The 12744-nt window shown below is 46.3% G+C and overlaps 1 protein-coding gene across 1 annotated transcript in view; it reads left to right on the top strand.

Annotated features, from left to right (window-relative positions):
• The window catches only part of CNGA3 (cyclic nucleotide gated channel subunit alpha 3), a 20884-nt gene extending 17962 nt beyond the window's left edge, over positions 1–2922 (top strand). The window contains exon 8 of the mRNA XM_029085438.1: positions 1514–2922. Within this exon, the coding sequence (XP_028941271.1) occupies positions 1514–2922 (1409 nt within the window). The remainder of the gene's footprint in view (positions 1–1513) is intronic.
• The last annotated feature ends 9822 nt before the right edge of the window (positions 2923–12744 follow it).

Raw genomic sequence — 12744 nt, 5'->3', positions numbered from 1 at the left:
CATTCCCGGCTAAGGGCAGGGACTGGCTGTGAACTGGGATCTGGGTCGCCTGACAGCTACTTGATCCACATCAGGTTCTCTGTGGTGTGTTCCTGTCCAGCTGCAGGGGCAGTTTCACTGCATTTCACCTGTTTGGTGACTGTGCCCTGTGAAGCAGAGAAGTCTCATGTCTCTCAGCAGCTGGCCGTTTCACATACCCTGCGTTTTGATGCTTTCAAAAGGTTTTACTGTAGGACTTCAGTTCTGTGAGGGAACAAAAAAAGAGGTGAGGGGCTTTTATCTCCCTTCAAGAGGAAGGTGTTTTCAAAGTTATTTTTAATAAGTGTGAGTCAAGAATTCATCTGCCTGGCCAACTTTTGTGATTAGTTACACAACTCTGTTAATAGGAGCTACTTCCATTTGTAGTCACTGTCAGTTTGCAGATACCTGAAGGCAGATATACATGAGGCAGCTGTGCAGATACACACACATTCCAGAAATACAGCGTGCTGGGTCGGGCACAAAGAAATGCAGCTTGGTCTTCCTCAGCAGATGCTTCCCTGAGAAAGCTGCTGCTTGTAGATTGCTAAAGGATTAGCAAATTGTGATAATCCCTGATACACGGGGAATGTTTTGCTCTTCTCTCAGTGGACTTTTCCTCCTGACTGGCCTAGTGGGCAGACAGCTGGACATCTCCACTTGCAATTACAGCAAGTATTTTGCAGCACAGAGGCATGGAACATCTTCAGTGCCTTGAGCTTTCAGAGGTACAAACCAGCACTGGAGCTGTACTGCTCAGGCAGCCTTTCTATGAGAACTCTTACACAGGTGCTGTTTGATTTAAGGTCTCTTACCACAGTTTGTCTTTTCATAATTTTTAAAATTCTAATACTTTCCAAAGTCTTTTGAATGAAGAAAACACTGCTTAGTAGCGCTCTCATGAGAAACACAAAAAAAGCGCGAACCATTTTCCCCAAATGAAATAGAAATTCCTGTCAGCTTTAACACTGGACACGAGGAAAAGCATGGCTTGGGCAGGGGGGGAAACTGGATTTCTTTATCTCAAGAGTATCTGTATTATTCAGAAAATATTTTGCAACAATCCATTATACCTACTTATTCTTGGTATTTATTTAAAAATATTACAGTCTGATTTTATACACAATTGCTTAACTTTAGTTATGACTCATGGCAATGATTCATGAAAAATGAGACCTTTGAATCTCCCCCTTTCTTTTTGCAAAGATAACTAAAAAGAAAAGATACAGCTGTCCCAGAATAGAGCAGAAAACTGCAGGGAGCACTGTGTTAATAATGGAGTCATTGCTCTTTTTCAATTATATATCAGCTTTGATATTGAAATATTTAAATTTGCAATTAAATATTTTTCATTAAATGAACCTATAGTGTATCAATGTCTGTATGCATAACAGTACAATTTTAATGTTGTCAGGTACCCGAAATGTAAGTCACTCAGTACTGTTGACAGTATTTTTATTCTAACACGTGAAATATGTATTTTTATTCTTTGAAGGCTTCCTTGAACAAGGCTTGCTAGTTCAGGATGAAAAGAAACTACGAGATCATTATACCAGAACTGTGCAGTTCAAACTGGATGTGCTGTCTCTTCTGCCGACAGACCTGGCGTATTTGAAGCTTGGTTTGAACTACCCTGAACTGCGATTTAACCGCTTGCTGAGGATTTCTCGGCTCTTTGAGTTTTTTGACCGTACTGAAACCAGGACAAATTATCCAAACATCTTCCGTATTGGAAATCTTGTCTTGTACATCCTTATCATCATCCACTGGAACGCGTGTATATACTTTGCAATTTCGAAGCTCATCGGATTTGGAAGCGACTCTTGGGTCTACCCCAACGTGTCCATTCCAGAGTACGGGCAGCTGTCTAGAAAGTACATTTACAGTCTGTACTGGTCAACGCTGACGCTGACAACCATTGGAGAAACACCTCCCCCGGTGAAAGATGAAGAGTATCTCTTTGTGGTCGTTGACTTCCTGGTGGGCGTGCTGATCTTTGCTACCATTGTTGGTAATGTGGGCTCCATGATTTCCAATATGAATGCCTCCAGGGCAGAGTTCCAGGCCAAAGTAGATTCCATTAAACAGTACATGCAGTTCCGAAAAGTGACTAAGGATCTGGAAGCCAGGGTTATTAAGTGGTTTGATTACCTCTGGACTAACAAGAAAACAGTTGATGAGAAGGAAGTTCTCAAAAATCTGCCGGACAAGTTGAAGGCTGAAATTGCCATCAATGTCCATTTGGACACACTGAAGAAAGTGCGTATATTCCAGGATTGTGAAGCTGGACTTCTCATTGAGCTGGTGCTGAAACTGAAACCTACAGTCTTCAGTCCTGGGGACTACATTTGCAAAAAAGGGGATATTGGGAGAGAAATGTACATTATTAAAGAGGGAAAATTGGCTGTGGTGGCAGATGATGGCATCACCCAATTTGTAGTCCTGAGCGATGGCAGCTACTTTGGTGAAATCAGCATCCTAAACATCAAAGGTAGCAAATCTGGCAACAGGAGGACAGCCAACATCAGGAGTATTGGTTATTCGGATTTGTTCTGCTTGTCTAAAGATGATTTAATGGAAGCCCTCACAGAATATCCTGAAGCCAAAAAGGCTCTGGAAGAGAAAGGGCGACAAATTCTGATGAAAGACAATTTAATAGATGAGGAAGCAGCAAAAGCAGGAGCTGACCCAAAAGACTTGGAAGAAAAAGTAGAAAAACTTGAAACAGCTCTGGATACGCTGCAGACTAGGTTTGCGAGGCTCTTGGCAGAATACACCTCATCTCAACAAAAGGTGAAGCAGAGACTTGCCAGAGTAGAAACCCGAGTGAAAAAATATGGCAGTGGCATCTTATCAGTTGGAGAAGCAGAGGCTGAAAAACGTGAGGAGGAGAAAGAGCAGTAATGGAGTATTTATATTTCCTCATTTACTGGAGAAGGTTGAAGCGTGTGAAAGCCAGAAATGTATGTAAATATGTGTGTGCATACATAGACATGATTATTTTTATATGAACTCAGGAGAATGTTTTTTTTTAGCATTTTTAACTGAAGCAGTATTTTCTTGTAAATGGAACATTGTCACCTTCTTCTTAGGGGGAGATTTGGTCTGGCATTTGGGTACTTTTTTGTACTGGGAGTGGGTTTCTTACAAGTCATGTTCAGAACATCTATTGTGTATGGTACCTGTAGGTCTTGACACGTTGTTTCTTCCCACAGCTGGTGCGTTGAGAAGGCTTTGTACTTAAAGTAGAAGGGATTGGCGGGGGTTTTTTTAAGGGCTTAAAAAACATTTATAGGGTACATGGTCTACCTTGCTACCTTAGTAGCTGATTAAATGCATGGATGCATAGCTGGTCTCAAAATCTTTGTTCTTTCACAGTGAAGTGTCTGCACAAACAGTTGGACTTACAGCTCAGCAGCAGCACATACCGGGCCTGTGGGGTGTAGCCCTGCATGTGTATGAAACAGCCGTGCAGCCGGATGTTTTAGTCTGATTCCTTCTCATGAGCTGGGCTCTGCACACAGGACCGTGCTGACAGGGTAGCAGTGCTCACCCACGTCCTTTCTGGCATGGTCTGCGACAGCCTTTGCTGCTCTGCAACTGCTTCGCTTGGGGACAGAGTGGGACATTCCTCCCCCCCTTTTGTTTGTTTAGCACAGCCCCATCTGCACTGGTAAAACCCTCCCTTGGAAGGGAGTCTGCAGAAGCTCCCTGGTGGAAGGCAGCCGTGGCAATGTGGCTTCACTCAGCTGGGGAAGAAAAAAAAGGGCCCTGGTGCATGCAGCTCCTCTATGTAGGGTCTTGAGTGAATTCCCTCTCAGCAAGGGGGCAGTCCTGGAGGGAGGCCACCAGAATCTGCTGGGGCTGGCAGGCAGGGACAGCCTGTTTCCCGCAGCTTCCCTCCCCCACCGCAGGGTTTCTGCGAGGCAGGGAGAACAAGCCCCATGTTGCAGGCTTTCCTGCTACTAGGCCTATGTTTTTGTCTTCTATGTAGTTGTCTCTGCCGACAGCCTGACTCTGAGGTGGATACACAGGTCTGGTCTGCTCAGCCTGCCGTGGCATTCGGGGCAGAAGAGTACTGAGAAGGTTTATTTCTCTGTCACACTGCAACCTCAGGGTTTCCTTCCTGCACACCACTCTCAGCCTCCTCCACCCTGCTGCTTCCAGGTTTGTTTTTTCCAGGCTTCTCTCCCTCCCACTGAGGGGATTTCTCTAATAGTCTCCCACTAGGAAAACACTACTTTTCATTTCTTTCTGTACAGTATTTTTGTGTGGCGTAGCTTCCCCTGTGTTACTTTTAGCCTTGGGTGCCTCACAAAGAGTTTGGAGTAGCAGATGCTGGTCAGCATCTATGGCACAGAGGCTGGATCCTCCAGCAGCATTAGGTGCTCTGCTTTTTAGTTGTCCTCAGCCCTGATTTAGGTCTGCATGGCCTGTTGGAAAATTGATGAGAAACCCACTGAGAAGAGCGTTGTTTAAATAGATGGTAGTGAAATGAAAAGAGGTAGTTGCTTTGCTAAATTGGATACAATGGGTTGGAGTAAGCACTTGTCTCTGGGCAAGCAGCTGTTCCCTTCCTACTGACACTTTTGAGCCTGGTGAGAGAGACAAAATCTGACAGTGACAAATGAGTGGGGCTTTGCCAGCAACACTGGCAAAGGGCCCACCAGGTAGTAGATGTCTGTACATTCAACTCCTGTTATCATCAGCATAGAAGCCAGCTAGACTTAGGTGTCCACTGTAGGCTGGGCTTAACCTCTATTATCAGGAGTTCCACTGACTCTCATGAAGTCTTTGGAAAGTAGCTGAGACCTATATGCAGCCAGTAGAGTTCAGAACTTCTGCTGAATCTTGTCCTTATCTTCTCCAAGGGCTTGAGACAAAGGGGGGAGGGGAGGTAAGAGCGGCTCCTTTTGGCAGGGGTGCAGTGCCCTGGCTCCTGCACTGAGGAGGGCAGAGCTGAGGTGGGCTGGGTGTTGGCTGGTGCAGCGCTGTAAGCACAGACGGTGTGGACACAGGCTGCTGAACTTGCAACTCTCACCTGGTAACTGAGGCAGGAACTGCGCTTGCCTGTGGCTGATGTTCACTGTTGTGTTACCTGAGCACCGTATCTGGTAAGGGTTTCATACTTCTCGTCATGTTCTACATCAGTCATCGTTCTCTGTAAGTATCTAACTCTCTACCCAACACACTACAGCTGTTCCAGCCTACTAGGTATATACAAATAGCACTGCTTAGAGTATTATTTATACCAAATTTATACTTGTTAAAAAAACCCCCACAAACACAAGAATGCTTCTTTACCTGGTGGATCAGAACAGCTTAACCTATCAGCTAAATCCACATTTGTTCTTCCCTTTTCCTTGTTTGGTTTTCATATGCTGGAAAAAGAGCTATTCTCATGCTATTGTCTTCAGTCATTTTGAAATATACAGCTTTTGGCATGATGAAATCATATCCCTTGACATCTTTCATCTCTGTAAGCTGTTTTTTCCCCCTTTAATGTGGCTACAGCATGTACATTAAAATATTTTGAGTAACGTTCAAGCAACTCTGTGTTTTCTCTTCTCCATATCCCTCTGGATTTTAGCATTTCATGACAGACTTTGATCATGCCAATACTACATGGCCCAGAAAATCGTTAGCTGGAACAGAAATCTGAAGTGACAGAAAACCAAGTGGGGATGGCGGCGTTCTCCCCTCGCCCCAGGACAGCTGGCACATGGCTTTGGTCCTGTGCCCGGTTTTGAGGCCACCACTGTGTTGCAGATAGCACACAGGCACAAGAGCCCAGCCACCACCCTGCTTACCCCAGCAGTGCTGGGCCTTATGGGGCACAGAACCTTCTAGGCTCCTCATGCCACTGCCACCCATCTCCCATCCTCCCCTTCCCCAGCTCCATGCAGGGCAGCACAGCAGGACAGGGCCTTGTGCAGCAGAAATGGAAATGTTTCGTGCTTTCTGCTGCTTGCACACACCTATCGCCTACCAAAAATCCTGCCCAAGGCATGAGGCAGTACCTGGCATGGGCTGGGTTGGTCCTTCAGCTCCACCAGAAGAAAAAGCAAGGAATGGGACAGCTCTTACAGAGCATTTGAGCATATGGCCTGAATCTGCAAACAGGGGTTTGGTGGCCACTGTGCTCACTTCACTCAGGTACAGGAGCGAACTTGTGCCCAAGCAGGTGGCATTGCTGCTCCAGGTTGAGCAAGACACCCAGTGGAGAAGGCCTGAGGTGTCTGAACATCTGCTGCAGGTGCAAAAGGAGGGTAAAGCTGGTGGAATAGCACTTCGGTAACAGCAAATGATTCAAACCTTGCTGCTCTCCAAAGTGCTCTCAGTAGCAGCACCCCATCTTTTTCCCCTCATCCCCTGTTATTTATTTAAACAGGTTTTACAGTAGAAAGCTCTACTCTGGAAAAATTCAATGAACTGGACAACAGAAAGGGTGGTGACAGCAAAACAACACAGACTCCCTCATGTACAGCCAGGGGTTGGGGTTAGCTTGACTGCAGCTCTTTCTGCTGAAACAGCCCTGGGAAGGAACAACTCTGCATTTAATTCTTTTCTTAGGCATCCGCTTTCCAGTTTTATTCCTGCCAAGTTACATATTATTACATTATTAATGTACAACCAGCGAGGGCTTTGCTTTACATTAAGAAACAAACCCTTTTCCTTTGCCCAACAACAGCGGCGGTGCTTTCTCTGAGCTGGTCTGTACACTGCTGGTTTGGAAGACACATTCGTTTCTGTAGCACTGCTGATGACAAGGATGAGAACGGGTTTCACAGGCCAACCTAGTCCAGGTTGTCCAACGAGGTAATGCAATCAGACTGACTAAAGGAGAGCTGCTCTTCCTCCTGAAGATCTGTGAGATGACAGCATTTGTACTCGGCTTCAGAGTCCCCCAGCTCTTCTATTAATGTCTCCATCCTGGAACAGACGGAAAGAATCAAACCCTTGTTTACATAATTTAGCATTCATAAAAACCCTTTGTGTACCCCTGAGAGCAAAATGAAGTATGCACTAAATGGACCTGGCAACCATACAGGCAGCTAAAGCACAAGATTTCAGCTGCAGCAGCTTTCCCGAGGGAAGCCATCAATCTGGGACTCCCCCTCTCCCCCCAGCCCCATCCACATTCCAGAGCCCAAGAAAGATGGGGAGGACAGGGAGCCCCGCTCCCTTCCGTTCTGCCTTCAGCAGAGGGGGAGGGAAACACATGCAAGCCCCGAGTCTAAAAATGGTCATGCCTTTTGTTTCTGATATTCAGATTTTGCAACCGTTTCCAGCTCACAAAAAAGCTGAGGTTTGCTGCTGCCAACTGCCCTCACAGCTCCACTGTGGAAAAGAAAATCCTGCCATTCTGTGTTTGCAGGCCTCCCTGCTCTGCAGCTTTAGAGCAGAGTGAGGAGGGAAGAGTTGCATTATTGGTTCCTGCAGCCTCAAGAGCAGGACAGTGGGGTATCCTTAGCTTTGAGGATGAACACAAACATTAGCTTTACTCCAGAAACAGCAGGAGATCTCACAAAGAGATATCTTTTTTTCTTCTTTTCCAACCTAAATGATTCTATGATTCATCAGCTTTACCACCTACTGCTTGGTTTCTGCAGGGAAAGCACAGGACACAGTGCCAATGGCTACGGCTCCCAGGTCAAAAGCTGTCCTGCCAAGGGGACAAGGAGGACACCATCCAGCCCTAACAGAGACTTGTCTTATTTGTATAGGTAAGCTGGGGTTGGTTACTAACCCAGAAGTGCAGAAACATTAATTAAATTTACTTTTGATTGCCTATTCCCCTTTTCTTAATGTTTGCCATGGCTGGTATTAACCTGTCTGTAACAGGGCAACTGAAGAAGAGTAACATGGAAAATTGGGAAAGTATAACTGTATTCCAGACTGATGGACGGCTTGATGAAGTTACTAATTTCTCAGCTTTTTGTCTGTTTTGATGTGTCATCTCTGACAGTTTCTTGTCCAGAAAAAAAACCAAACCAACCCAAAAAACCCCAACCCAACAACAACCAAACCTACCATTTTGTTCTTAAGTCGTTATTTTCCCCCATCGCCCCAGGAGGGGAGCCCCCCACAGCAGTCACTACACCTGGGCAGCCCCTGCAGGCAGCACAGTGAGAACCAATGGGCACTACCTGCCTTTCCAGGGAAGGAGACTGAGAAGCATGAAAGGATTTTTTCTGGCACAACTTGCCGCCAGGGCTGAAGAATCAAATGGACTGTGCTGCAAAGATCTACTTGTTTTAGGAGAACCAAATGTGGGTTCCTCACTGAACTGCAAGTATTTTACCTGCAGAACAGTGCAGATAATTCAACCAACAAGCTTCAGTGGAATTCCCTGTATTTTAAAATTACTTGTTCACAGGTACTCATCCAATGCTTGGCACAAGGAAGCCCCTCTTACAGCAGTGACTTTGGGCAGTCCACAGTGAAGGAAATGGCCCAGAGGTGGGTTTTTTAATGGATCCCAACTACTGAAAACCCAATATGCCTCATCTCCTTGCAGTAACACAGCTGCCTCTGACTACACTTCTATGAAGGTTACAAAAAAGGCTTAGGTCTAGCAACAAAAAGCTGCAAAGCTTTTCGAGGAAAGTGCCTCATGCCTTTCCAAACACATCAGTTGCCACCACAGCTCATTTATCCTGTCAGCCACGGCCAGGCTTCTCACGCATGGTTCAGACCAGCATGCTGGCAGACAGGGTGAGGCTCCCAGCTACCAGGTAGATTGACAGAGGACCTGCCCCAAGCAAAACACTTTCAGTTCAGGGGTTCAAGGCCAACTGCTTTGAAGAGGTTTCACCTGCTGTAACCTAACCACACCAGCCACAAGCACCAGCAGCTGAAGGAGGATGAGTGCAATGAGGAAGGAGAAAAAGGAAAGAGCTGTGCAGTACCTTGGGGCAGCCAATGGCAGTTCAAAACCACAGCCGAGAGCAGGGGTGACAGACCTGCTCCAGACAAGGTAGAAGCCCCAAGAAGCTCAGCTTGCTGTCACAGGGGAAGAAAGGCTGTTAGAGAAGAGACACAGTGACCTGGAGCAAGCCAACAGAGAACCCACTTTCTATCGACCAGGGAGTTTTCTACAGCTGATTTACACTTAAACTTTGGTGGCCAGAAGGGGCCTGTGCCAGACTGATGGGCCACAGCGATGTGTCCAGCAGAGCATGCTCCCCCTCCCCAGCCATGGCTGGTGACGAGGGCAGGAGAACCTTTGTGCAGCACAGCAGAGCGATCTACTCCATACAGGTTTCAGTCCCACAGGGCTTCACTCTCACCTGTATAAGCAGGGCCGGGGTGGGGGGGGAACAACTGCAGAGTAAACTCAGAAGGTGATGAAACCAACTGATGCTGCCATCAGCCACTGGGACACTCCAGAAGCTGCAATCAGCCTTGGGATGGGAGATTCTCAGAAGAAAAGTGGAAAACAGCACAGTATAGCTGCTGGAAGGTCCTACCTTGCAGATGCTGGGAAGAAACTGCTGAAACATCCTATTTTTACCACCCACAGTCCCACAGCAGCAAGGCTCAGAGGCAGCAGGCAGACCACCATTGCTTCTGCACCTCCAGCTTCCCCCACTGCAACTGCTGGTCTGCAGTGGGATGCAGCAGCTGAGAGCACTGGCTGCAGGACACCCACTGTCCCTTCGGGGAAGCCAAGAGCATGAAAGACACAGAAGGGACTAAAACTGTCCTCTGAAGGTAGCAACAGCATTGGGCAGTCCCAGAAACAGAGTCCCAAACCCAGGAAACCTTTCCTAGGGCTGAGCAGGGAGAAGGCCTCTCTTCTCCAAAAGCAAAGCCAGCAAGGAGACTGGATTGGATGATAAAGTCAAACAGCTTATCCAAAAAGCTGCAGGTCTGGAGCAGGATTGTCCCGGAAAGGCCTGAAGAGCACCATGCGGAACCGCTCCTGGTGCGGGAGCGATGCTCTCACGGGGGCTGGCTGGTACGGCTGGGGCAGAAAGCAGAGCCTGGCAAGGGCAGAGCCCGATGGCTGCAGCTCTGCTCCAAAGCAGCCAGACAGGAACTTTGATAGACAGGATATCCACTTGGGGATTTTAGTTTGGGAATACGAGACTCTCCCCAGAGAGATTCAAGGTGAAAGAAAATGGCCCAAGAGCAACCCTTATCTGATGATCATAAAGTCTGTGTTGTGTTCTGAAAAGAAAGTATCAGTGTTAGTGAGGCCAAGATGTCACCTGCTTTATTTTAGCTGACTTGCTATGAAGTTCATGTGCAGATGACAGAAAAAAAATAATTAAAAAAAAAATCAATGTACATAGCAGAAAGGAGATTATTCTTTTGAAAACATGCTTCCATCTAGGTAACACTCTAATGCTGTTTCCCATTTTTTATTAAAATCAATTACATTAGGAAAAGAAAAAACCCTCTTAATTGTATCATATTAGCTTACTTGCTCTTTACCCTTTGCTGCTCAAACACTGAGTGCTTGCAACAGGAAATAACGAAATCAAATGTAGCAGCACGTCATGTTTGGTAGCTCAAAAGTTAAGAACAGAAACATTCAACTAGTTGCCATTACTAGACAGTTACTTGTGAGCATCCTTGCTTGCACTGCTGTATTATACACATCTGGAAGCAAAGGATGCAGTGGGAAGAGAGATTTAAGGGATTTTCTCTGTATGTGAACCCACTGGCACAAAAGAAACGCACACCAGAGCTTTTGGCGACATTAAGAATCATAGAATCTCCTGGTTGGAAAAGACCTCTGAGATCACTGAGTCCAACCGTACCTGTCCACTACTGAGCCATATCTCTGAGCACCCCATCTACCCGTCTTTTAAACACCTCCAGGGATGGTGACTCAACCACCGCCCCAGGCAGCTCATTCCAGAGCCTGAAATCCTTTCAGTGAAGAAGTAACTTCTTGACAAAGCTTCATGCCAGCTTTGCACGCGAAGACAGTTCACCCACAAATCCTCAAGCTGCCACAGTTTTTATCCTCACTTGACACTGCTCAGTACTAGTTGTCAACCAAGCCCGTATGAGCAGCAGCATCCCCGCACACGTAACTGTCCGTAGTTTGGCTGCACTGCCTGTCCTTCCAAAGGCAGATCGCTGACTCCAGCAATCACTGTCTGATTTTCACAGTCAGCTACAGTGTCATTTTTAAATCTCAAAACTATGCACAAACCGTGCTTGCGTGTCACGAAGTGGCACAGCTGTAATTAAAACCACCTTCCCACTGGCCCTTCTCTTCCCAGGATCCTTTACAACCCTCCCCAAAACACACCTTCACTTCTTTCATCCTCCCTAGTCTTCCTCAATCAAAATCCGTTTTCCAACTGCTCCCCTTCGCACCTAGTTACTATTTTCTGCCATCCCCTCCCCTCCCATCTCACCCTTTCACTTGCTTGCTCCACCAGCCAACGTGACTTCTCTAGCCAAGCCCAGCTCCCGCCAAGGGCCCAGCCTGTAAACCAGCCATTGCAAAAGAGGGCCCCATGTTTCATACAGAAGGTTTCAGAGAAACAAGAATTTGCATCCAAGTGAAAGAAATACACATTTTTCTAAGGGGGGGAGGGGGAAGATTGATTGCGGCTTTCAAAGATCACAAGTCTTTTCTACTTGCAATCTTACGTGTGCAAAATTCCCTCCTTCTGTTCAAGTAGAATGTGGGATCCCAAACCAACATCTACCACACCCCACTTTCTGCTCTTCAGAGAGCAAAGCTCACAGGAGGCACAATCCACAAACACATCAAGGAAAAAGTCGCCTTTTCTGCTTCCCATGGATTCTGTCACAGCGGCTTTCAACAGGCTTGGCAGCCCCTGGTCCACCTGGTCTGTGGTTGCAGTGAATGCGCTGCCCCGTTTCAGGCTTGTCCATAATACCACTTACCAGAAACTCAACCAAAGATGCACTGGAAACTTCTGGGACAACAGGAAGGAGGAGATTCCCACATTCAGTGACAAGGTGGTACATCAGGACGCAATGGCAGTGGCAGGCCAGCCCCTCACTTGGTGATTTAATGACAGGAAAGCTATGAAGACAGAAACCTCATCGCTGTGCAGCGTACAGCTGAAGTCGCCTAGCAAGCAACTTTAAAATTACTGCTTAGAGAAATCCAGCAGCGAGACACCCTTTTCAATTTTGTTAATGAAAAACAGTAACAGTCAACAACTGAAGACATCTTTGGATGGACCACTGGAGAAAAATACATGCCATTATTTCATGGGTTTTCTAAATGAATTTATCTGGATAAGAAGCGACCTCTGACAAATGGGTGACCTTAAGACAAATGCCAGTATCAACTCTATTTCCAAAGCAGTGTCCTTTCTATCATACCATGTAACACCAGATTTCTTAATAAAATCCAATTCAAGTCCCAGATGGTCTTATGAATTTGGTGACAACAACTTCAATCACTTCAATGACTCTGAAAGTTTAATTAAGTTGTGCACAAGCACAAATGGGAACTGTAGGTAACATCACCAACCTTTGTAGTTCTGAGACTAACCATCATAAACTAAGCTCTTGTCAGGAAAGGCTTGATTTTGCATAGCTAAACTTAGAAGAACTTCCTGCTCCACCTTGCATGCCAGAGTTTTTCTGCATAAGCAAAGCACAGCTCATTCAGCCTGGCTGAACTATCTTCATCCTGAAAATTCTTGAGACAACCAGGAATTTTTTAATACCTTGGTAAGATTAAGAATTTACCTGGAGGTCACTGGCTACAACAGTGCT

This window comes from Antrostomus carolinensis, unplaced genomic scaffold, assembly GCF_000700745.2.
Source record: "Antrostomus carolinensis isolate BGI_N321 unplaced genomic scaffold, ASM70074v2 scaffold18566, whole genome shotgun sequence".
In the NCBI taxonomy this organism is placed as follows: Eukaryota; Metazoa; Chordata; class Aves; order Caprimulgiformes; family Caprimulgidae; genus Antrostomus; species Antrostomus carolinensis.
This window is presented reverse-complemented; position numbering and strand designations above follow the sequence as displayed.